The sequence below is a fragment of the Peromyscus maniculatus genome, chromosome 3 (genome assembly GCF_049852395.1).
Source record: "Peromyscus maniculatus bairdii isolate BWxNUB_F1_BW_parent chromosome 3, HU_Pman_BW_mat_3.1, whole genome shotgun sequence".
NCBI lineage: Eukaryota > Metazoa > Chordata > Mammalia > Rodentia > Cricetidae > Peromyscus > Peromyscus maniculatus.
Genome location: NC_134854.1, coordinates 104,451,078 through 104,476,620, shown reverse-complemented (window position 1 = coordinate 104,476,620; position 25,543 = coordinate 104,451,078). Strand labels below are relative to the sequence as shown.

Sequence of the window (25,543 nt, the reverse complement as noted above, 5' to 3'; positions counted from 1 at the left end):
TGGGCAGAGGCTAACTTATGGGGGGCTTAGGACGTTTGATGGCTGTCTTAGTCATGGTTCTGTTACCGTGAAGAGACAACATGACCAAGGAAACTCTTACAAAAGGGAGCATTTAACTGGGGGCTTGTTTACAATAGTTTCAGAGGTTTGGTCCATTATCATTATGGTGGCAATCAGATAGGCATGGCATTGGAGCAGTATCTGAGTGAGAGCTACCTTCTGATGAGAGGGGTACGGAGCAGAGGGCAAGAGAGAAGAGAGACACTGGACCTGGTGTGGACTCTTGAAGAAGCCTCAGCTTACCCCCAGTGACAGACTTTCTCCAACAAGACCTCACCCACCCCAACCATGCTGTACTTCATAATCCTTCTGATCCTTTGAAAGGATGCCACTCCTCATGACTAAGCATTCCAACACATGACCCTATGGGGGCCATTCTTGTCTCAACAACCACCACAGTGGGAAACCCCTAAGGGCTATTAAACATTAAATAAACATAAGGAACAGCAGAGTCCAGGTGGGGTTTGGGAAACTGATGGGGGAATTAAAAATGGAACTGGGGATTGTGTAAAACCAGGGAGGAGGTGATGGCTGCTAGCCCCGGGGTGAGGGGTGATCGGATGGACGGGACTGGCCACGTGTGAGGTCACTTTGGGCAGGGAGACCGCTAGTCTCTGCTACAGGGTGCTATTGTTTTAATTTAATTTACTTGAAAATAACTCTTTTCTTCCCCAGATGCCTCCCCCTGGTTCTCTATCCTCTAGAAATTGAGCTGTTTTATTTTTGTTCTGTTTTATTTATTTATTTATTTATTTATTTATTTATTTATTTATTTATTTATTTATTTATTTTTTGGTTTGTTTTTATGAGTCTCATGTAGCAGAAGTTGGTTTTGTATGTCAGGGTGACTTTGAACTGATCCTACTACCTCTGTCTCTGAAGTGTTAGAATTTGGGAATGCACCGGGCCTGGTAGGTTTTGTTGGGTTGCCTTGTTTCTTGCAGTGTTGGGGTTCAGCTAGAGTCTTATGTGATAGTATATTGTGTACCCTAATGAAATTTACCTGATGATCAGAAAACAGAACAAGCCACAAGATTAAACATAGAGGCCAGACAGTTGGCACACACATCTTTAATCCTAGCACTCTGGAGGCAGAGCTCCATCTGGATCTCTGTGAGTTCAAAGCCACCCTGGACTGCATGAGATTGGCTCAGTCTAGGAGAGAAAACAGAGCCAGGCAGTGGTGGCACACACCTTTAATCCCAGTACTGGGAAGCACACATATCTTTAATCCCAGGAAGTGATGACTGGGTGGAGAAAGGTATACAAGGTGTGAGGAGACAGGAACTAAAGGCTTTTCAGCAGAAGCGTCCCTTTCAGCTAGAGGCTTTTTTGGGCTGAGGAGTTGGTGAGGTAAGAGGTGGTGGCTGTGTTCCTTTGTCTCTCTGCTCCTTCAGCATTCACCCCATATTCTGGCTCTGGGTTTTTTATTATAAGACCATTTAGCAATTCCTGTTACACTTTTACATTCTAGGAAGCGCTCCACCGCAGGTCTTTAGCTGGAACTCAACCGCCAGCTCAAGAAGAAAAAAAACCACAGGTTTTCACTGTGTTGCTCAGGTTGCCTTGGAACTGCAATCCTCCTCTCTCAGGCTCAGGCTCCTGAATGCTTGAGTTACAAGCCTAAGTTTTTTTTTTTTTTTTTTTCTTTTGAAAGGCTGTGTGATAGTTCATGACATGCGTCTGTACTGTAGTTCATTTAACCCATTGGTATCTATCTCCCCTCAGGTTGACCAATATCTGTACCACATGCGTCTCTCAGATGAGACCCTTCTGGAGATTTCTAGGCGGTTCCGGAAGGAGATGGAGAAAGGACTAGGAGCCACCACGCACCCTACTGCGGCTGTGAAAATGCTGCCCACCTTCGTGAGGTCAACTCCGGATGGGACAGGTACTATGTGTGTTCGTGTCTGCGTGTGTGCGTGACTGCGCCACGGATCCCCGGACTGAGAGTCCACTTGGTTGGCTTTGTTCAGGGACACAGAGAACCGGTCTCAATCGAAGGCTCTTGCTTTCACCCTGAGAAGTCAGCGCAGGCTGATGCAAACACTGGGAGTGAGTGGAAGGCTGTGGGAGGGGATGGCCATCTGACTGCTTGGACAGCCAGGGTCAGAACTCTTTGTCAGCCTCCCAGTGTCCTGCTGACAGCCACTTGTCTTCTGAGCATGTGCCGAGCAAGGCTTCTTGGCTCAGTTTGGTTTTCCCAGTCCCACCTAGAGCACAGTGATGGTGGTTAAACATGACAACCCATAGGTTGATGGGCACAGCTGTAGGCTGTAGAAGCCACTCTTTGGCCAGCCTGTATGTACCTGGTGCCATTCACAGTGTTTAGATTGTTTAATAGCTCCATGAAAAAGTCCTATGAGTTCAAGTAAACTGGGGGGAAGAATTGGGAAGAGCCATTTTATATATCCCAGTATTATTTCTTAAAAATATTTGTTTTATTTTTATGTGTATGAGTGTTTTGCCTGCATGGATATCTGTACACTACATGTGTGTCTGCCCACAGAGGCCAGAAGAGGGCATCAGTGCCCCTGGAACTGGATTTACAGATGGTTGGGAGCTGCCATGTGGGTGCTGGGACTAGAATCCAGGTCCTGGAAGAGCAGCCAGTGCACTTAACGGCTGAGGCACCTCTCCAGGCCCTAAGACGGAAATAAGCTATTGAGCTTTGTTTACGCTCCTGTTTGGATAAGCTCTCTTACGATGCCACTAAGCGAGAGGTTTTTATTATACTGGTGGAGACTGACTTTGGAAAGAAAATGTTATTTGACTTTCTGGGGAGAAGCGAGCAAACATCCATCCACCCATCCACCCAGATAGGCACCGGCACAGATCAAACAAATCGTCTCACCAAAATCCAGCCTGGTGCACAAACAAGCTTACTGGGGTCACTCACAGGAACACGGGTGACTCAGAGACAGCTGCACTCCGGCAAAGCCTACCCAGCATGGCGACCCCTTCGGAAAGCTGTATCCCTACAGCTCCCTGCTCAACTTAGGGGCAGCTCTGCCTTCGCCTTCCCACAGCGTTTGCTACTGTTTCCATGGCCTTAGGGGAGGGGCCTTTGGTGTGTGGGGCTTCCTGGTCTTCCTAAGTTAACTTCCTGAGCCCTCTCTATCCACCAGCTTCCAGAGTCTTATCACCCTCCCTCCAGGAGAGAGCCTCCCAATGAAAGGAAATAGCCATACATAAGATGGGTGAGGGCTGGATCCCAGAAGGCCTTGCTCGTGGGCCTGAAGCATAGAGTTTTCCTTCTGTGGATGTGGTGGAGATGATGGAAGTTTCTGAGGGGTGTGAACAGAATCTACGTGCCCATGTTAGTTAGTTCAGGTAGTGCTGTGTCTAGGAGACATAGTCATGGCCCCGGGAGTGGGGTGGTTGGGGTGGGAGGTTGTGATGGACAAGGGAGAGAAGATTCAAAGCGAAAGCCAGGAGGTTGAACCTCCACAGTGCTTTTGGTGGTAGCATCCCTGAGGTAGAGGTGGCAGAGCTTGTTTGTTTGTCACGGGAACCATCTATGTTCCAGACCAGCACTTTTGAGGTACATGAAGGCTGGGAGTGCTAGTGTGAGCTCTTTATCTAGGGACCAGGGGAGAGAGCCCAAGATCGGAGGAGACAACTCGAAGAAGCCAGCCAGTGGCCAGTCCACTTTGAGTTCCACAGGACATGCAGGGTTCAGGCTGTGGAAGGCTGGTCTGTGTTGGGACCTGACCTTGGATCACTATGTGTCCTTGAGGAACACCTTTTGAGGATCTGGTTTAACAGGATTTTGTACAATTCCTAAAAGAAGTATATTTGAAGCCTCGTGACCCAGCCTGGCCCGGAGCACGTGTTCTTGTTAAGGGTCATTGAATGTGTGACCTTCCAGGCCTTCAAAGAGCCCCTAGGAGTGGGGAACGGGGGAGGTTGGGAGTTCTTCTGTTGTGCCCTCTAGATTGGTATGTTTACCATTCCTGTCACATTCTGACTGGAAACCATGCCCACGTCTATGTTTCCATGTGACGTTCTGATAAATGTATTGATAAAAATAAATTTATCATTCTGATAAATGAAGGACAGCCTGGTTTTTTCACTAAAAAAGCACCTGTTGAATGTTGAAGTCTATGTTATGAGCTAGGGACTAATCCTGAGCATCTACATGTGTTAATTAATTTTTCTAAAGATTTATTTATTTTTGTATGCATGAATCTTTTGCTTGCATACCTGTATGCCATGTGCATGCTAGGTGCTCTGGGAGGTCAGAGGAGGGCATTGAGCCCCCCGGAACTGGAGTTACAGACTGAGCCAGCATGCGGGCACTGGGAATTGGACCTGCATCCTCTTAACAGCAGAAGTGCTCGCAATTAATTGCTGAGCCACCTCTCCAGCACCAATTTATCTACTTAAACAAAAATTCTCTAGGGTTATGTTTGTATTCATTTATCTGTTTTTCTGTTTATTTATTTATTGCGTGTGTGTGTGTGTGTGTGTGTGTGTGTGTGTGTGTGTGTGTGTGTGCACTTGAGTGAATACGGAGAACAACTTGCTGAATGAAGTTGGCTCTCTCTCTCCTTCCACCATCTGGGTCCCGGGGATGGGACTTAGGTTGTCGGCCTTGGCAACAAGTACCTTTCTTTACCTTTGGAGCCATCTCCCAGCCCCTACACGAGATTTTTATCCTCCTTTTTAGAATGTGAGGTGTGGGGTAGTCAAATCATTTGCCTAAGTTCACACCACTGATGATAGGCTGAGCCAGGAGTCAAACATGAACATGCCAAAGTTACCAGGTGTGTGAGTGTGAGCATGTGAGTGCCTGGGTCTGTGTGTGCAGCAAGTGCTCAACTCCGAAGCTTTTGAAATGAGGTTGCGGTGCTGATTGTAATGCCAGCATGTTAAGAATGTATCTTTGCCTGAAGGAATACTGTCCAACACCTTAAATAAATGAGCATACTTAAAGTACAGATCTCACAACATGATGAGTTGCCAGAAGTCACATAACCCCCTAGTTGTTGGATACAAATAAAACTCATATCCCTCAAAGCATCCTTGCACTAGGTACAGCCACATCCATCCTGAAGTCATTCAGACAGAAACTGGACTGTGTCCCAGATAACAGATAGTCCTGTGTAATAAGGCACTCTCAGGGTCTTGATGGTAGGTACTCTACAGAACAGGAAAAGTTGATTTACAGAGAATAGTCCCATAGCAAGCAGGTGGTGGCGCTGGGATTTCCACTCAGCCAACTCCCAGCCCTAAATGAAGCACACCACCAATGGCATGCTTTAGTCTCCGTGTACCTCCCACATGCCCAGCACAAAGTCTTCATTCTTCTTTGGGGAGGCTCTGGTTCAGTTTGATCTGCAAAGTCCTCTCCAAGGTTCGGTCATCTGTGAGGCAGTGGTGTGCCAAGCCCCTGAGTCCTGCCTTTGAAGAGTGAAAATTGTCCCCAGGGAGACAAAGCTGACGCAGATGAGATAATTAAAGAGTGATACTGGGCCATATAACGTGAGCAGGAGGTGCGATAAAGGGAGACCGGCTTGGTGATAGGCTGTGTGGAAGCTGCTGAAGCCTCTTATCTTGGTTGCTGTGTATTATACCAACATCCGTGCAGTGGAGGCCTGGTTCAACAGCGAGCTCATAGCAAGTTAATAAGTGGGTTTATGGGGTGCCAACAACCTAAGCAAAGATTGTACCGATAGCCTCTGTATTATGAGTTGCATTTACATATGTTGGGCACTGGGTCAAACACCTGGTCATTTGCTGTATTGACTTTTGTTGTGGTTTAGATAGGGCCACATAGCCCATATATCGCAGTCTCCAGGGGCCACTGGTGTTAACTAGTGTAGGACAGGTAGGGGGTGGGTCCCTTTCTGGGGGTGTAGAATTTGTTATAAGGCCAGTTCAGAAACTGAATGTAGAAGTCTACTTGGGTACTGAGTGAGTGACCTTGGAAGTGCGTGGCTATGTCTTCTGACATGGGTGGCCAGGAAGGGTCCTGTGTGGGATCCCAATGTGGATCCTGCCCCCTTTACCTGGCCCTAGAACCCAGACCCCCACTGCTGCTTGGCTGGGCTGCCGTGCAGCACTCTAGTCTTCCTTGTCTATCCCCCTGCAGTGCTACTCACACTCAAGCCTTGTGAAAACACAGTCTGACCTGTTTGGGAACAAGAGTCTGTGACAATGACATTTGCGCAATGCTAGTAGCCCCAATGCATGAGCTGTACGCTGTAGCTGCTTTGGACATGGCATATTTTGGCATATAGAGTTATGCCAGACCTGCGTCTGACGTGCTGACACCTAACCATGCCATGAACTTTACGTGTGCTGACCCTATTTTCTCCATCTGGCAGCTTCAGACTAAGTCTGGTTGCCTGTGCCTGAAAGGTATCCTTGTGAGAGCGGAAATGATCCGTCTTATGCCATTACCATCTCTCCTGGTTGGGTTGCAGTCAGAGGCTGGGTTGCATGCAGTCAGAGCAATTGTGGAGCTTTGAGGCGCTGTCTTCAATGCCCACTGTTGAAGCAACTAATGGCAGGGAAATTTGATCACAGACTCACGATGGATTCAGTTAGTTTTTTGACTCCTTTTTTTTTTTTTCCTTATTCCACTGTGTGACCCACTACAGTGTCAGCAGCCTACAGGCACAAGGGCTGGGCAATGGTTAGGAGCCACAGTTTGCTCTAGCATGGGACACTGTGATTCTCTCTCTCTCTCTCTCTCTTTTAATTTCATTTTTTTTTGTGTTTATTTTTTAAGAGCAAGTAGCCCTGACTGGCCTAGAATATGCTATGTAGATCAGGCTAGTTTTGAATGCACAGAGATCTGTCTCTGCCTCTTGAGTGCTGGGATTAAAGGTCCCTTCTATTTATTTTTAATTATATATGTGTTTAGTGTGTTTGAGCACATGAGTGCAGTGCCCTGGGAGGCCACAAGAGGGCGTCAAATTGCCTGGAGCTGAAGTTAAAGTAATTGTGTACAGGTGCTGGGAACCAAACTCAAGTCCCTTGGAAGAGCAGTACATGCCCTTAACCACTGAGCCATCTCTGTAACCCCAGGTTTTTTTGTTTTTGAGACAAGGTTTCTCTGTAGCTTTGGTGCCTGTTCTAGATCTCACTGTATAGACCAGGCTGGCCTTGAACTCACAGAGATCCACCTGGCTTTGCCTCCCGAGTGCTGGTATTAAAGGCGTACACCGCCAGTGCCTGGCTCAAAATAAGTTTTAACCATACACTTTATATACAAATTACTGTTTAATAAAGTGAAAAGTAGAAAACGTAAAGATGATGCCTTCCCATCTTATCCAAACGACTGTCCATTGCCTCATATTAGTGACAAAGTGAAGAGGAGAGTCTTTTTTTTCCCTGGAGCTGAGGACCAAACCCAGGGCCTTGCGCTTAGCTAGGCAAGCGCTCTACTGCTGAGCTAAATCCCCAACCCCGAGGAGGGTCTTTAAACAGGCTGTTGAAGTGGGTGGGGGTCCAATACTAAACTGGGGGCCTGAGTGATCACCACCTTTTTTGACTTAAAGTAGTGATCTTAAAGTATGATGGCTCACACTTGTAATCACAGCACACTGGGGCTTGAGGGGAAGGGTCTCAAGCAGGAGGACTGTTAGGACTTTGAGGCCATCCTGGCTACAGAGCGAGGCCTCGTATCACAGGCCAGTGAGACAGCTCGGTAGGTGAAGGCAGCAAAACTCAACAACCTGAGTTCGATTCCCAGGGCCTGCATGGTGGAAGGAGAAGACAAGACAGACTTGCACAAGCTGTCCTCTAAAGGCCACATCCACACAACATAAATAAATGTAAAACAACCAAAACAATCATTTCTTGAAATGACCCCACCTCTATTTCTGGAGAATGCACCTCAGTTCTAAATTTAATTGAATGAAATCTTATAGTGCAAAAACCCACAGAAGAAGCAGAAACAGTGAGAAGAAATAAAACTGGAGATGAGGTTCAGGAGGTGAACTACTCTCCCTAACCCTTGCTACAGACAGGCCTTGCCACCTTCCAGCATGCCTAGAACCATGGGAACTGTGGGATACCCCTTGTTTAGAAGGGGCTCCCAGAATCTTTCATTTCTAAGTAGCCTGCTTAATCACCTGCTTTGGGGGCTTAGGAGCCATGCTCCAGCCCTAACCCTGATCCAGGACACTGCAGCCCCGAAACACAAGGCCTTTTATTGCAAGGCGCTCTTAAAGACTCTGGCTGGGCCTGCTGTGCTGAGTGCCGGATGGGAGAAGCAGGTGGCGATCTATTTTAATTAGTGGCAAGTACCTAATGGTTGAAAATAGACCCTGTTGGAACATTCAACTGGCCCCTGTCCCTCAACCTTAAAAACAAAACAAAACAAGAGCCCAGATGTCATCGGGTACCACCAGATCACCTGGCGGAAGTTTTTGAACTAACAACCCAGGAGTGATGAATTGCTCAAATCAATTACCGATGTCGCGTTACCTCAGGTGACATTGATTACCCATTTCATTCAGATGGCTAGCCAACTGCCGTTTCAGTGCCCCGTCTTTCCCTGCGACAGGTGAGTTCCCAGGAGAGGCTGGAACCCTTTATCTCACTGGCCTTATGTATCTGATAAGAATCAAACTGAAAGTGGGATGCTGGATGGGAAGTGAGTCCGCAAACAAATGGCCCGAGGGAGCACCTTCACCCTTCTCCCGTTGGGCAATCTGATATGGAGGGTGACACCCGCCGCCCCTCTGTCACCAGTACCGGAGCTACGGATAGAGCTATTTTCTGATTTATTTTTTTATGTATAATTTTTTTGTATGTATGGGTGTTTTTAAATGAAGAGTATCTTCCTTAGAGAGACCTGAAGTGTCCTGTGAGGTGGGTACAGAGGTTTGGTATGATATTAGAGAGTGCCGGTTTATTTTGTGCATAGACACACAGCCCACATTGGCAAGCTCCAGCAGGTTCTGCTGTCAGGAAGGGCCGGCCACTCTTCCCTGTCTCACTCCTTCATCCCTCCACTCAGTACAGAAGAAGATCTAGCCTCCCAGGGCTGAGCTGGGTTTCCTGGTAGAGACGATGGTGCCTTTGCTTTTCTTTCTCACTACTGTATGGCTTCCAGGAATGAGAGTCACGAAAGAGGAGGGTGTGGTCCTGAGGAATGGGCATGGGCTCTGGAGTCGGAAGCCTTGGCATCAAATCCTAGCTCTCTTTCACCCCTTTGTGACCTTAGCCAAATGACTCAACTTTAGAGGCATCACTTCCTGACACCCAGCGCAGCTCGGGGGCGCTGTTACCTCCAGGTTTTACACTCTTGGCATCGTAAGTGAAGAATTCCCTGTCTGAGGGTTTACAACTTTCCAGTAAGCAGCCTTGTTACTCATCGTAGAAAAATCCTTTGGCTGGGTGGCTCTGGGTCGGAATATTTGTGGTGATCAAAGGTGTGCCGCTGACTACTCCTAGCATCCATCTTTCTTACACTTGTTTGTTTTGTGTGTGTGCACCTGTGTGTGCTGGAATGCATGTGTGTGTGCTTCTGTCTGTGTGTGAGTGCCACAGTGAATATGGAGGTCAGAGGGAAAAACTTGCAGGAATGCACTCTCTCCTTCCGTCATGTGGGTTCCGGGAATCAAACTCAGGTTGTCAGACTTGGTGGCAGTCACCTTTACCCAGTAAGCCAACTCATCAGCTCTCATGTTTTATGTTTTAAAAAAAGTGAAAGTTATGACCCAGTGATAACAGCATGCTTAACAATATGGAAAGTCACCAGACCTGATCTCATAAAAACCCCCTCCCAGCTGCCAGCCAAACATCTTATTTAATGAGTGAACCATTAGCGAACAAATCCAGTAGGAGGTGGTGCCTCCCGTAAGGTGCTTTAAAAACCAACCATAGTTACTTAGTGTTCTCTGTAGATCCTACTGGGTGCTTTGCCTGTAGTTTTTTGATAGCTGTTTTTGGTCTTTCGAGACAGAGTTTCGCTGGTGTCTGTCCTGGATCTCACTCTGTAGACCAGGCTGGCCTCGAACTCACAGAGATCTGTCTGGCTCTGCCTCCCAGTGCTGGGATTAAAGGCGTGTGCCACCACCGCCCGGCTTGATATCTTTTTTAAAGTGTATTTTATTATGTATTATTTTAAAATTTATTTTATTTTTTTCAATTTTGACATAGGGTCTCTCTGTAACCCTGGCTGTCCCAGAACTTACTATTTAGACCAAGCTGTCCTTCCTCTGCCTTTGGATTAAAGTTGTGTGCCACCATGCCCACCTTAAATTTTATTTTTATTCATTTGTATGTATGTATGCCCGCTTGCATGCATGTGCACCGTGTAAATGCAGTGCCCATGGATAATAGAAGAGGGTGCTTAGGACTCAGGTTTTCTGGAAGACCTTAACTCTGTCTTAACCCTCAAGCTATCTTTTCAACCCTGACTGTGTGATTTCTTAAGAAACCTCCTCCCTCATTGGACTGAAACTCAGTATGTAGCTGAGGCTTGCTCCTGTCTCCACCTCCTAAGTATTGGGATTATAGGACTCTGTCACCGTGCTGGGCTAAGGATGTTTTCTTGCATCAGGACCTTTCTCCTGTCCTACCATAGTTCCACAGGTGTATTTGCCCTTTACATTCACAATCCATCACATGCTCCATGAACGCTATTCTGGGATTCCGGAATGTCTTGGAAGGATCCCAGTGGAGGTAGGGCTTGAGCTATAACTAGTAGTAAATGTTGAATCAGAGTGACCAAGGAGAGTTAGAAAAACAACTTTCAGACCCAGGAATGATGATGAAGGATGAAAGGATGCTGGTACTTTACCCATGGCTGGCCGTGTGTCCATGCACTCATGTATAACCTAGTCTGTAGATCACCAGAACCTCACGAGGGTTGTGGGAAGTCAGCACTATATGCTGTGAGTTCTACAGGCCACCACTGAGCCAGAACTCATGAGTCCTGGCCACCGTGGGTAAAGCTTGTCACTTAATCCCTGCTCTGGGGGGAATGGTCATGAGCCATATAGAGATTGAGCCTAGAAAATTCGGTCCCTCCGTTGCCTTATGGGGTCATAGGATTTCTGGAGTCATTGCCTCATGTTTTGAACTCCGAGAGGGTCCAGTCCTCGGTTATGAGTGTGTGTGGAGGATGTGCTGAGGAGAGAAGAGGGGTGTAGTCTGAAAGAACGGTGAGCGTCTTTCAGTTCCTACCAGCACTCTGTTATTTACAGTTCCCTTTAGTCCACCAGAAAATACAGCCGAATCACATTCCTGATGGAGCCATGCTGGGCTGAATCCAGCTGGGCTGGTCTTCATAACCAACCAGAGGCAGTGCCTGTCACCTCCGTCCCCCACGGTCACTGATTCAGCGGATCGTGTGTATCCCAGGCCTCAAAGTGCTGATGAGGCAACTCACCCCTGATTTTCTCTTTCATCCCCCTGACAACCACCACATAGCCTTTCCTAGAATCTGGCTGAGGCCCCATGCCTGGTGGAGGTTCAATACTTGAGTGTCTAGAAAAGTCATCTGAGGCCACGAGGCGGGGGAGTGGACAGAGTCTCCCCCCGACAAGGTTTTGCTTTAGTGAGCGTCTGGATTGAGTAGTGGCGATGCCTTCCGAAGCCCGTTAGGGAATGGGAGATGTGTACCTGCGAGAGGGTGCTGAAGTCACCAGCGCTGATTCCAGTGGCTTTTCCTGGAAAGGTCCGTCATCTCCCTTGCCAGGTGGGGTCTGGGAGACTTGTCTCAATAGATGTGAGACCAAATTTGCCATGAATGAGCCTGGTGCCTCCTGTGTCTTTGAAGGTCTTACTGTAGTTCTGGATGATTCAAGAACATCACTTAATTCTCTCACGACAATCCTGGGAAGTATGATGCTCCTGTTTTGGACAACAGAGGTCAAGAAACCAAATTCCATGTGCCTGGGGTAAAAGAGGCTCTAGGCTAAAAGGTAGCCAGGCATGGCTTCACACACATGCAATGTGGGTTTCATTAGCCCTGCACCGGACCTTGTGGGTGTAAGTCCTGAGGAACTTCAGGTGGCCGATGCCTACCCCAAGTATCTGCTGAATTTTAGAGGCTATGGACACTGCATTCAGGGAGCTGCTAGGATGTGGTCTTTTGGGGTGTGTGTGTGTCCATTTAGGAAAGGGGGGGCAAGGTGCTTAGGGAGCCCGGGGATGTGAGCACAGATTAAATCCTTTAGTTTATTTGGTCAGAACATGTCTTTGACCCTCCCAACCAGACAAGAGGCTCAGTGTTGACAAGCACACACGTGAGTCCCCGGTCCCTCACCGAGAAATGAACCCTATCCCTTCAGAGGGTTGGGAGAGGCTACAGTGGCATGATGCTTTCTCTTCTGGCTCCGCAGCCTGCCATCCTGGCTCCCTGTGGGCTTCAGGCTTCTTTAGTACTTTCACTCTGGGTCACCATTCCATGCCTCCCAGCTGCTGCCTGTGTTACTGACCAGCGTCCGGGTGCTTCCTATCCCAGCTGCTAGTTCCTGGTGGGATAAAGCCCCCCGGCCAACCTGATCAGAGGTGTTTTCTCAATGGAGGCTCTTCTTCCCAAATAACTCTAGTTTTAAGTCATCGACAAGCCAACCAGGACAACTGGAATATGAAATCGCCTCATGTGAATTACAAAGTAATAAAAATATCTTATCATTAAGAAAGCCAAACATGAAGCTGGGTGTTTTGGGACATGCCTGTAATCCTAGGACTCTGGAGGCAAGCCTGGGTTACACGGTGAGACAGTCTCAAAGAAAGAAAGAGCCAATGTGTCCAGAAAAAGAGAACCAACTGGCCGCTCTCACCCAGGCGTGGCTGATGCTCACCATGGAGGGACTCTGGGTTTGAAGTCTTAGCCGGTTCCCAGGAGGCAGTTTGGTCTTGTCTTTCCCGGCATTGACGGTAGACCCTCCTTTGTCTACAGAACATGGAGAGTTCCTGGCTTTGGACCTCGGAGGAACCAACTTCCGTGTGCTTCGAGTACGGGTGACAGACAATGGCCTCCAGAAGGTGGAGATGGAGAACCAGATCTATGCCATCCCCGAGGACATCATGAGGGGTAGTGGAACCCAGGTACTGTCTTCCTGTTAGGGTGCCAGTTGAGCTACCAACACCCGTGGGACACTCTGCATCGTCTCCCACGGCAAGGCAGTCCCTAGGATATCCTGGATACCATTCCAGCTTTAAGGTTTCCCATGGGGAGAGCCCCGACTATCTCTGCCATATTTTGTGCCCAGAGGGCGCTTGGCGGTAAAAGAAACCACAGCGGATGGCTGGGAGGGGTGGGACCCTCAACAGTCTAATTGGGCTTCTTCCACCAACCAGGTCACTTCCTGGGAAGGAAAGGGGTTCTGACTGTGAGCTGAGGGAGAGAGGAAGGTATTTTCAGAACCGTTGTCTTTGGGCGTGGCCCTGAGGGTCAGCCGGCATCCTTTGGAAGCTGGATCCCTGGGGTTGTGGGCATTTTAGTTCTGCTGAAGGTGTCTCATGGTGTCAGGAAGAATGGTAACACCTCACAGTGCCGCCGTCTGTAGAGAGAGAGGGTGGGGTAATAGGTAGTGCGTGGGGCTAGCGCCATGACTGGCAGGCACACTGATGTTCGCTGTTTCTCCACAGGAGTTTTTTGCTCATTCTTCTTCAGACTTTCTTCCTGCCCTGTCTCCAGTCTCTGGCCAGCAATGGCATTGTTCCCCTTCATGAAGAATGTGGTGACCTTTCTTCATGTTGCCTCTGTCTCTCATTCTGGGCCCTGCTCCCGGAGGACAAATGTTTGAGAACCAAATAAGACAAAGTCAAAAAGCGTATCAGAAGTTTCGATGTCCTAATGTCCTAACAATGTGCTGGACGATTCTCTCATTTCCATAGACAGCTACTTAACTCTTTAAACCTCATGAAGGGCCCAGGTACCCCATGGCCCTGGCACCTTTCTCCCAAGAGCCTGGCTGGGGCTTGAACCTCTAGCTGACAGTTGCCGTGTGTCTGTCAACCTAGAAGGAATCTGTTTCAGGATTCAAGAAGTTAAAATTTACCTTGAAATCTCTCAGACTGGCAGGGCCAGGTATACATACATCTATAATCCCAGCATTCGAGAAGCTGAGTCTGGAGGATTTAGAGTTCAAAGCCAGCCTGGGCTATATATAGTGTGACTATGTTTCCAAATGAAAATGACAACTATGACATCTGATAGTGTGTGTGTGTGTGTGTGTGTGTGTGTGTGTGTGTGTGTGTGTGTGTGTGTGTGTATGGGGTACATATTACATATGTACATGTATGTGTAAGTAAAGATCAGAGGACAATTTGTAGGAATCAGTTTTCTTCACGTAGCTTCTGGGGTTCGAACATCAGGCTTGGTGGCAAGAGTCATCTCACCAGCCCAATTTAAGTATTTTAGGTAAAGGAAAAGAAAGCAATGGATTTTTTTAAATGTAGTTTAATTAGATGGAAGCTAAATCATCAAACCTCAAACTTGCAAAGGTCCCCAAGTACCTGTGAATCTACCTGTCCATGGTGAAATCTGTCTTCTGGCCACTGACTTCTGGCTCAGGGCTATCTTGACATCCCCTTCTTCCTCACCTCCTGATCCCAACACTGCCACACCCTGCTGGGGTTTGTGACTGTTCATGGGAAGAGGAGTGAGCTGGTCCTCTGTCAATACGGAAAAGGACACGTTTGGATTGGAGCACAGGCTAGCAGGCTTTTGCCCTTTGAGCCTTTTTATGGCAGGAAAGTGTTGACTTTCCCAGCATCATATCCTGATCCCCAGAGAGCAGGAAGGGAGAGTTAGTCTTCCAGTTCAAGGGAGAAATCGTTTTCTTTTTTTCCTTCTAGAAAAAGCCTGTAGGTTTTTGATCTTGACATTGATTGAATCAGAACTTTTTGCAATGGATTTGTCCCATGCAAAGCCGTGAGTCACCTGAAGCATGGCAAACTTAAAATGGGACTGATCGTTGGCTGTATTTAGTTGAACTTGATGACAGGCTCTCGAGAGGTAGCCTGGGCTGGCCCCCAAATCTCCACTCTCCTATCTCAGCCTCCTGAGTGCAGGAAGGGAACAGTGGTCAGGGCTGGGGACCGGTCAGACACCTTGCTCCCCACCCCAGATAAAGGCCCCTCCAATCACCATGATTTTGTCATGTTGGCATGACTTGCCTTTGGATGAAGATGCTCACCCTAAAGGCTGGGGCTAGAGCTCAGTGGCAGAGCAGCATGAGCAAGGTCTTAGGTTCAGTCTTCAGCACTGGAAAAAAGAATGATCATCGGGAATGGGGTTCTATGAATTGTCTAATATGTCCCATAGTTGTTTCAGCATGAGCAGAGCTTGCTGCTCTCTCTAGAAGCCCTTTGTATATTAGAATTTCAGCTAGCTCAAGGGACGGTGGCCTGCCTCTGCTGGTGACCTGTCCTGCCTGTGTGCTTGCCTTGGATTGGAGGCTCAAAGTTCAGCATCAGCTGTGGTTAACCTTGCACAGGATGGGACAGATGGACAGGATCCATGTGGGAGTTCAGTGTGGGCTGGCTCCTCCTAGATTAGTCTGGCTTCCTTCCTCCCTCCACACCTGCTCCTCACCCCAGACTTCAGGGAGCCAGTGAGCCTGTTAACCCCCCATCCCAGATTGTTTAATCTGCTTCAGGATTCCAGAGCGGGCTTGTTAAGAGATGGCTGCGGCCCCCACAGGGAAGGCCGGAGGACAACATGGAGTAGTCTCGCTTTCTCTCCATCATGTGGGTCCCAGGGATTGAACTCAGGTCACATGCTTGGCACCAAGTGCCCTGACCTCTGAGCCATCTCACCAGCCCCTTTGCTTCTTTCTGGGAAGGGACGTGCTTGCTGTCTTGGTTCTCCGACCCCTGCTTCCTTGGCTTTTAGATTTGGCCATCTGGCCCTCTTGGCCCTTGGACTCTGTTCAGCCTCTGCTTACTTTTTATACCACATGGCCCCTGGCCTCAGTCTCTCAACATTTGGAGAGCTACCGGGTGCTCTTTGAGGTGCTGAGTGGGTGAGGCGGGGACTGCCTGGTTGGTGGGCTCTGGCCTGGCCTCGTCAGGAGCACAGTCTACAAGGCCCAGTGGCCATGTGGGACCTGCTCAATGTGCTCATCACCCCGTCTTCCATTTTGAAACTAGAAAACAAAACATAGGGGCTGTGGAAATGACGTAGTGGTTAAAAGCAATCGCTGCTTCATCAGAGGATGAGAGTTTGGATCCCAGGATCCACATCAGGCAACTCACAGCACCTGTAACTCTGGTTCTAAGGGATTGGACACTCTTCTGGCCTTCCTGGGCAGACAAACACACATACATACACAGATAGATAAAAAATAAATTAGAATAAGAAACAAAACCCCAGAATAACTTCTTTGAATTGCTTCCAGGGGATTAGCTTTCTATTACAGAGGAAAAATATAAAGGGTGCTTATTTTTGTTGAGTTGGTTCACAGACAGCCAACAGAAAGTATCCTGTCCCTCCTCCGTCAAAAGTCAGGGGTGCCAAAGCACTTCTTGGCAGTGAGATGGACATTCCATTCTGGGAAGGAAGATAAGCCGGACTTCCATGATGGCCAGCAGAGGATGCTCAGGGCATATGTGGACTTTCTGTAACTACTACCTCCCCTGACTAAAGGGCTCTTTTGACCGAGATTCAAATAAAAGGCGTAATCGGAAGACTCCATCTAACAAGCACTGATTAGCATTATGCCTTTGTGCACACTGAGTGACTTGAGTCCAGACGTCATTTCCTTTTGGCCGGAGATCAGATTATGGCTTAAGGACTATTATTAGTTCATTTTTGTATAAGTTACTTGTTGCTGTAACAAAAGTTACATTAGAAAGGTAGGGTTTATTTTGGCTCACGGTTGGAGGATACAGTCCATCATGGTAGGAAGAGCATGAATGGATGACAGGAGCCTGAGGTGCTGGTCACATGCTGTCCTTAGTCAGGAAGCAGAGAGATAGGTAGATGCTGGTGGCGCACAGCTCCATTACTCCTTTTTATTCAATCCAGGACCCCAGCCTGTGGAAGGGCGCCACCCACATCTGGGCTCTTCCCACTTCAACGAACCTAATCTAGAAACTCACTCACAGGCGTGCTTCGAGTTTGTCTTCCGGGTCACGCCAGATTCTTTTTGTGTTGGCAATCAATATAAACGGTCACCGAGTCTGTCTTTCCCTCTATGTTATCCTGCCTTCCTGCTCACTTCCTGTTTGTGCCCTTAGCTGTTTGACCACATTGCCGAGTGCCTGGCCAACTTCATGGACAAGCTGCAAATCAAAGCGAAGAAGCTCCCACTGGGCTTCACCTTCTCGTTCCCCTGCCACCAGACGAAACTAGATGAGGTATGGGGGGTTGAGATGCTTTCAGTGGCGTTGGGCTTGGGGTTGTGAGGAAGGAGGAGGCTCCTGAGTCATCTGCAGCTGAGGTGGCAGTGGTGCTGAGGGGTTTTGCATATGGGCTTTCAGTATTGAGACTTAGGGCCCTTCGGGGAACCTGTATGTATGTGTTACGTGTAGGTGTAGAGGAGGGTGATGAAATACGAAAGGCAGAGAAGTGTTCTGTCAGCCCCTCCCCCATACATACTTTGTGGTATCCTTATCCTGTCCAGGTTAGCAGGAATGAGAAATTAAGATCTCTTTTGATCTAAAGGGCTATGAGAAAGACCCGTGGATGAAACAGAGACACCTGAGAGGCTGGGGATGTACTCATCTGGTAGGGTACTTGCCCAGCACACACAGTACCTTCTCCAGAACTGCATAAACTGGCCACGGTGGTGCATACTGTAACCCAGTCCTCAGGAGGATCAGAAATAGGAGGCCAGGTATCCTGTCTGACATCTCTTCCCACTTAGGGGCAGGGAATCATGATAAACTCATGTATACACTCTCCTGTCCTAGTGTTTTTGGGGAGCTGAGCCTCCTCTTTCCCGGGCTAGTCAGGAGACCGTGTACAAATTTAACCATGACTTTAGCCCTGAGATGTAGAGGGATCTGGCTGAGCATTGTTGGAGTGTCACTCACTGTTTCAGTTGTGGGAAATAATCATTCTTTGGTCTTCTAGAGTTTCTTGGTCTCATGGACCAAGGGGTTCAAGTCCAGTGGTGTGGAAGGCAGAGATGTGGTGGATCTGATCCGGAAGGCTATCCGTCGCAGAGGGGTGAGTAAGGAAGGACTTCTCAGTTTGCAGGCTGTCAGGTCCACTCTGAAATCTTTCCCTGTCTGCCCTGGACTCAGCATGAGAGGGTTTTGTAAGAGTCAAGGATAAGTATTCAGCATCCCTGCCCTGTTACCCACTGATTTTTGTATGTGATCAGGTGCCTTTTGGGTTTTTGATGGACAGTAACTCTGGCCTTGGTGCAAGGAACACCCTTTAATCCTTAACCCGAGGGCTCATTGTCAAGTAGGAAAGTTGGCCTGGTTGACAAGAGAGGTGACGGGCTAGGTCTGTTGCTTGTGTGTAGGAGGGGGAAGACAAGATGGACTCAATCAGTCCTTTCTGTTGTTTGGGAAATTGTCCTTATTGAAGATGGAGGATAGGTGGGGGAGATCTCCACCTCTAACCATCTTTGGCTATGGTTTGAGTTAGTAACACACTTGCATGGTGCATCTTGCTTTCTCCATCTTCATGTCTGTGCCCCCACTTTGATGATGAAGTTCCTTTGATCCTCTGCAGGACTTTGACATTGACATTGTGGCCGTGGTGAATGACACAGTTGGGACCATGATGACCTGTGGTTATGATGATCAGAACTGTGAGATTGGTCTGATTGTGGGTGAGTTGAGCCGCTGGTGTGAAAGCCAGCGCTGTTCGGCGCGTGGGAATGGGGGCTGAGAGGGAAGAAGGAATCCGTAGCCTGGGTGTTTTCTTCTACTTTGTAAAGATAATGGTACTTTGGGCTGAGGCAGGACCTGTGGAGTTAAGCAGTGTAGTGTATTAGAGGCCCCGCCCATGTGTTGTGTTGTCCCAGGAGGCTACAGTGAGGAATCTCAGCCGCTAGGCAGACTTATACAGCAGTGAGGAGGGAGGTGGGTGGGGCGGGATAGTGCATGGAGGCTCTGAACAAACAATTCCCCCCTTTGACCAGGTACCGGCAGTAATGCCTGCTATATGGAGGAGATGCGTCACATTGACATGGTAGAGGGTGACGAGGGACGGATGTGCATCAACATGGAGTGGGGAGCCTTTGGGGACGATGGTACCCTCAATGACATCCGCACCGAGTTTGACCGAGAAATCGACATGGGCTCACTGAACCCTGGGAAACAGCTGTAAGTGGGGCCTTCCTGTGGGTAGGTAGGGCATGGGGCTGTCGGGGGGTGGGGTGGGACTGCCACAGTGAAGGGTTGTTCCCATGCTTTTACTTTGTCCCCAAAGGGTTGTGGTGGCACACACTAGTTACGGGAATGTTCATGATCGTAAGTCACCAAGAAGGCTAAAAGAGAGACAGATAAAAACACATTGTCCTTCAGGATGGTCACTTTTTTTGTTCTTGGGTTCTTTCCAAGACAGACTCTTGGTGAGCAATAATCCTACCTTAGCCCCCCATGTGGTGGGATCTGAGGCGTTGCTGCGCAGAAAGGTCATTTTGGAAGGTCACATTCCAAGTGTGGTCAACTATCCTTACCATCTACTTGCTTATAGATAGTAAGCCCTGTGAGAAAAGGCACAATGAATACGGAGGAGGTTCTTTAAAGGCACGGTTTGTGGCTTTCGGCCCATCACTGCCCCTGGGACAGGGCTGCGGCACCTGCCTTTATTTGATGATGGGAATTGAACGCAGGCAAATATTCTACCAGCTGAGCTGCATCCCTGGCCTTGATTCGTTTGTTTGTTTTTGTTTTTTGTTTTGTTTGAGACATAGTCTCTCATGGTTTAGTCCTTGGCTGGCCTGAAGCCGACTATGTGGACCCAAGCCGGCTACAAACTCACAGACCCACTTGCCTCTGCTTCTTAAGCGATGGGATTAAGGGTGTGTGCTGCCTGGTGTTGATTCTTTTTTTAAACTATTGCTTGCTCAGAGTCCCAGGGCTTTCTGCCTTCCTTCATGCTAGGCCTCTGCTCCAGCTGTGCCTTGGGGAAAATTGGAGGTGGAGACTCAGCATCCCGAATCCTACATGCTCCAGTCCTAGCTTTTTATTACTTTTGACATTTTTTTAAGACTGTCTTTTTCTTTTCTTTTTAGATTAGATGTATTCATTTTATTTTATGTGTGCGTGTTTTGCCTGTGTGTATATGTGTGTCTGTGTACCGCATTCATTCTTGGTGATCAGAAGAGGGCATTGGTTGGGGCGGTGGTGGCGCACGCCTTTAATCCCAGCACTCGGGAGGCAGAGGCAGGCGGATCTCTGTGCGTTTGAGGCCAGCATGGGCTACAGAGTGAGTTCCAGGAAAGGCGCAAAACTACACAGACAAACCCTGTCTCAAAACCAAACAACAACAACAAAACACACACACATACACACACACACCACACCACACCACACAAAAGAAGAGGGTGTTGGATCCCCTGGAACTGGAGTTACCACCATGTGGGTGCTGGGTATTGAACCCAGGTCCTCTGCAAGAGCAGCCAGTGCTCTTGACTGCCCAGCCATCTCTCCAGCCCTACTTTTGACTCTTACACAACCTTATCTGGTTCTTGACTTTGCTAAACTTCTTGGCTGAAGATCTTGAAACAGGGTTGGCTGCGGCAAGGGCTGAAAGGCGATTGCAAAACTGTTTTGAGCAATGGACCGTTTCTGTGGTCTTCTTGGTATTGCATTTTAGAAAAACTTCTAGTGCTGATCTCTATTTGGAAAGGAAGCCCAGAAAACCCAGCTCTATAAACTGGGGCAGAGGTGGATAGATAGCTTTTAAGTCACAGGATTCTCTCCATGTTGAAATGTCAGGATGTGCACTTAGACTTTTTTTTTATTTTTTTTTTTAAAGATTTACTTATTATGTACACAGTATTCTGCCTGCAGGCCAGAAGAGGGCACCGGATCTCATTATAGATGGTTGTGAGCCCACAATGTGGTTGCTGGGAATTGAACTCAGGCCCTCCGGAAGAGCAGCCAGTGCTGTTAACCTCTGAGCCATCTCTCCAGCCCCAACTTAGACTTTTTAAGGAACATCTGGTTGTGTCTGCTGAGAGCCTTATTAGCTGAAGAGCCATTTACCCTGTGCCTGCTTCCCTTATTGGGGCACACCGGCATCACTGTGAGGAGCCATGTGCCCAAAGATAAAGTGACCAACAATACTGGCTTATCCATAGATGGCTGACAAAGACTGGGAGGGCATCTTCCAAATTGTTGGCTGGGGTGGCCCTGAAGGCATGCTGGGAGTTGTGAAGAGTTGTTGATGGAGGAGTATCCCTATCAGCTTCCATGAAGCCAACTTCGTTGACAACGACATCTGAATTTTACCGTGTTGAACTGAGGCCAGGCTGCTACTCAGGCTAGGGCCTGTGCTGGAGCTTTGGGTTTTTGGTTTTGAGAGTCTCATGTAGCCAAGGGGGCTTTGGACTCACTATCTGGGATGACTTTTTCTTTTTTAAGATTTGTTTTTATTTTATGTGCATGAGTGATTTTTTTTTTCCCCACGTGTTTAATGCACTGTGTGCATGCATGCCTGTGCTGAGAAAGCCCGAAGAGGGTGCTGGATCCCCCGAGACTAGAATCACATGTAGTCATGGGTGCTGGGAATCTAAGGTCTTCCGCAAGAGCAGTACCCATTCCTAACCATGGAACTGTTTCTGTTTCTCTGGCCCTCATTTTCTTCTTTTTTTGAGACAGAGTCTCAAGTGTAGCCTAGGCTAGCCTGAAACCTGATTCTCTTGCTTGGGCTTCCCAAATGCTGGCATTGCTGGTGTCTGAAGTCACGCTCTCCTTTAGCTTTATCCGGTTTGAGCAAGTCACATCTTGCTGATTGAGAACCTGGCTTTCAACTTCTGCTGAGTGCTGTTCTGTGTCACACCCCTGCTGGGCCCCCTGGGTGGTGAGGCCCATCTGAGGTGGTACACATTGTGCTTCCTCTCAGTTAGGTGAAACTCCTTTCTGAGACACCAAGGGGCTGTCTTTACCAAAAAGATAATCCACGAGGCTTGGTTTCTTCTGCCACGTGATCCCAGGGCCCTAGGTAAAAAAAAAAAAAGAGCACTCTCTAAAGGAAACAGTGTCACCTAGTGGTGGAAAATGAAATTGTTGGCCTTTTCTAGGCTGCTGCGAGGCTGATTTCTCCCATCGGAACTTCCTCCCTTGTCCACCGTACCCCAGAAGCTCTCCGTGTTCACCCCCAGATTCTTGAGCTCTCCACTTACCCTGGAACTTTACCCCAACCTCTGCCCAGGTTATTATCACCCTGTTTTCTTGAATCTACAATTTTGGAAGGCAGTTTCTGTGGACCCTTCCTATATCCCCATCCCCCAAGTGCTGGCATTACAGGTGGACCACCATGCTTAGCTCCAAATTGAATTTTAAATAATCACTCTCTTGGTAACAAGTTACCCCAGATTCTGTTCCAGAATATTCCATACTCCCCGTTTCACTGGGATGCTTAACGAACCCATTCATTTGTCTGGAAGATTGGCCAACCCTGCATCTTACGACTCCTAGGTTGTTGTACTGCTGTGCTCTGTAAGTCTGAGTGACTTCGAATGCATGCAGGTTTAAGAAGATGTCTGTCTCTGCAGGTTTGAGAAGATGATCAGCGGGATGTACATGGGGGAGCTGGTCAGGCTCATCCTGGTGAAGATGGCTAAGGAAGAGATGTTATTTCAGGGGAAGCTCAGCCCAGAACTCCTTACCACTGGCTCCTTTGAAACCAAAGATGTATCAGATATCGAAGAGTAAGCTTCTGGGCCTCCTGCCCCTCTGCTCGCCAAGTCTCCATGATTCTGGTGGGAACTGGGGAGGGAAGTGAGGGGGTTGGCTTTGAGGCGTGTGTGTGTGTGTGTGTGTGTGTGTGTGTGTGTGTGTGTGTGTGTGTGTGTGTGTGTGTCTCGGAGGAGGTGGGTCTGGGAGAGGAGCCTCAGAATTGCTGTGTTATGCTGTACGCCCTTCTGCTGAAGGAATCAGCCCTCCCTCGATGGGGGAGTTTGCTGGAGCTGGGGGGGGCACTCCCTAGCCCCGCCCACAGCCCCGCCCACCAGTCACGGTGAGTTCGACACTGCTCACACCCTATCTGTTTCCCAGGGAGAAGGATGGAATACAGAAGGCCTACCAGGTCCTGGTGCGTCTGGGTCTGAGTCCGTTGCAGGAGGACTGTGTGGCCACACACCGAATCTGCCAGATTGTGTCCACGCGCTCGGCCAGCCTGTGCGCAGCCACCCTGGCCGCCGTGCTGTGGCGAATCAAGGAGAACAAGGGCGAGGAGCGTCTTCGCTCCACCATCGGTGTTGATGGCTCTGTCTACAAGAAACATCCCCAGTGAGTGAGCGGCCTGGGGCTGGGAGACTCCACCAGCCAGCTCTGTGTTGCTTCCGTAGAGCATCAGGGTTCCCCAGTGGGCGCTGTTGGTGTGGGTGGAGTTGATTTCTGAAGGCAGCTGGTGGTTCATCCTCTGTTCAGAGCTCCTGGCGGCCGAATCATGGCTTGGTGTCATCTTCTCCTCCTCCTCCACTCTCTGTTTTCTGTTGTTCTGAGACAGGCTGTCATGGAGCTCCTGGTTGGCCTCAATCTGTGGCCATGGATGAGCTTCAATTTCTGACCCTCTTGTCTCTACCTCCCAAGTTCTCCGCCTCCAGGCCTGTGTATGTAGTGTTGGATTGGATGTTTTATGCATTGTAGGCAAGCGCATTTTATGCATTTTAGGCAACCAGACATCATCCCCAGCTGCCTCCATCTTTTTTATGAGTTACTGTTTCATTCCCTGTTATGACTTGCTTTATTCTGGTTGGTTCCTGTGGGTGCCATGTCCTCTGCTAGTGGCCACCTCAGCCCTGAGGACACCAGCCTCTCCACCGATTTTGGTGTTGAATTAATTGTTCCTGCCCTATCCATGTCCCTTCAGGTGTATATATTCCAAAATGTTCATACTGGGACCCAGAAGATGTCTCTTTTTTTGCGCTCACTTTTTTTCCCATCATTTTCTTGGTGTGAGTGCCAAGTCAGGGCACCTTTAACTGAGTTGGTGCTGCCGAAGGCTCTGGCCCTGAGATCCCCTTGCTTTCCCAGCCCTGGGCAGTAGAAACACGAATAACCTGGGAATGTGGTTAAAAGGCTGGTTCTGGCTCAGAAGTTCTAGGGTGAGGCCGACTCTTAGAGTGAACAGCCTTTAGGGCGTCGGTGGTCCCTGCGGCTGCAGGGGCCACCACCCAAGGGCTTCTTGCTAAGCAGCGTCCCTGACTCCAGTTGTTCAGATGCCATTAAGATCATTGGCAGGAACTGGAACAAAAGAGAAAGGCCAAAGTTTAGAAGAAAGAGGTTTCTAGTTTTGTTGTTGTTCTTGTTGGGTGTTTTTCCCGGGGGCTTTGGATGAAACGTGCCAGACCTCCAGGAGCAGGTGGCATCGGAAGCCCTTGATTCTAAATAGATTGCCCTAGCAGAGGCTGGCTCCATCTGCCAAGCAGAGGAGCTGTGGCCTGTTCCATGAGAAAGAGCGGGTCTCGTGTGGCTGCACCCAGGGGCGGTAGCTTTAGAAGAGCCTGCTGTGGCAGTCACCACTGAATACCGGGCTTTTATACGGTAGCCCTAAGATGGGGAAGGGTGGGGGAGGGGAGACGTGGACACCATTTGCTTCTGCGGGGGGGGGGGGGAGGGGGGGAGAGGAGTAGGGGGGTGCTGGCTGGGGGCTGAGGTGGGAGTCACTCTGTAGCGTTTGTACCGCTGTGACCGGGGACACCTGTCCCCTTACCCCGTGTGTGCCTCTGTGACCGTGGACGCCTGTCCCTTACCCCGTGTGTGCCGCTGTGACTGTGGACACCTGTCTCTCTTACTCTGTCACTGCAGTTTTGCCAAGCGTCTTCACAAGGCCGTGAGGAGGCTGGTGCCCGACTGTGACGTTCGCTTCCTCCGGTCTGAGGATGGCAGCGGCAAAGGGGCTGCTATGGTGACAGCCGTGGCTTACCGGCTGGCTGACCAGCACCGGGCCCGCCAGAAGACCCTGGAGTCCCTGAAGCTGAGCCACGAGCAGCTGCTGGAGGTCAAACGGAGGATGAAGGTGGAAATGGAGCAAGGGCTGAGCAAGGAGACACATGCTGACGCCCCTGTGAAGATGCTGCCCACTTACGTGTGTGCCACCCCTGATGGCACAGGTACAGAACACGGGTGCCCTCAGCTTGCCTCGGGGTTTGTCCTGCTGCCGACATCAGGCACGGACCTGGGTTTTAAGAGCTATTTAAAATTTCGTGCCTGCATGCGTGCATAAGCTGGTTGAGTCCACCAGAGGGTGTCTAGTCCCCCGGAGGTGGAGTTTAGTTGCAGGCAGTTGTGAAATCTCTGATGTGGGTGCTAGGAAAAGAACTCATGACCTGCAAAAAAAATTCCCTCCCCCCTCCTCCCCTTGAGACAGGGTTTCTCTGTGTAACAGTTCTGGAACTTGCTTTGTAGACCAGCATATCCGCTC

The 25,543-nt window shown here is 49.0% G+C and overlaps 1 protein-coding gene and 1 non-coding gene across 3 annotated transcripts in view; one reads left to right on the top strand and one right to left on the bottom strand.

Annotated features, from left to right (window-relative positions):
* The window catches only part of Hk2 (hexokinase 2), a 51,253-nt gene that overhangs the window by 15,753 nt on the left and 9,957 nt on the right, over nt 1-25,543 (top strand). For both annotated transcript variants that reach the window (XM_042273506.2, XM_042273505.2), the window contains 9 exons: nt 1,789-1,951; nt 12,935-13,083; nt 17,224-17,343; nt 18,062-18,157; nt 18,674-18,773; nt 19,086-19,269; nt 22,671-22,826; nt 23,173-23,406; nt 24,928-25,232. In XM_042273506.2, the coding sequence (XP_042129440.2) occupies nt 1,789-1,951; nt 12,935-13,083; nt 17,224-17,343; nt 18,062-18,157; nt 18,674-18,773; nt 19,086-19,269; nt 22,671-22,826; nt 23,173-23,406; nt 24,928-25,232 (1,507 nt within the window). The remainder of the gene's footprint in view (nt 1-1,788; nt 1,952-12,934; nt 13,084-17,223; nt 17,344-18,061; nt 18,158-18,673; nt 18,774-19,085; nt 19,270-22,670; nt 22,827-23,172; nt 23,407-24,927; nt 25,233-25,543) is intronic.
* LOC121828421 (small nucleolar RNA SNORA42/SNORA80 family) lies at nt 6,649-6,737 on the bottom strand. Its single transcript, XR_006070894.2, has one exon. It is a non-coding gene; the product is annotated as a small nucleolar RNA SNORA42/SNORA80 family (small nucleolar RNA).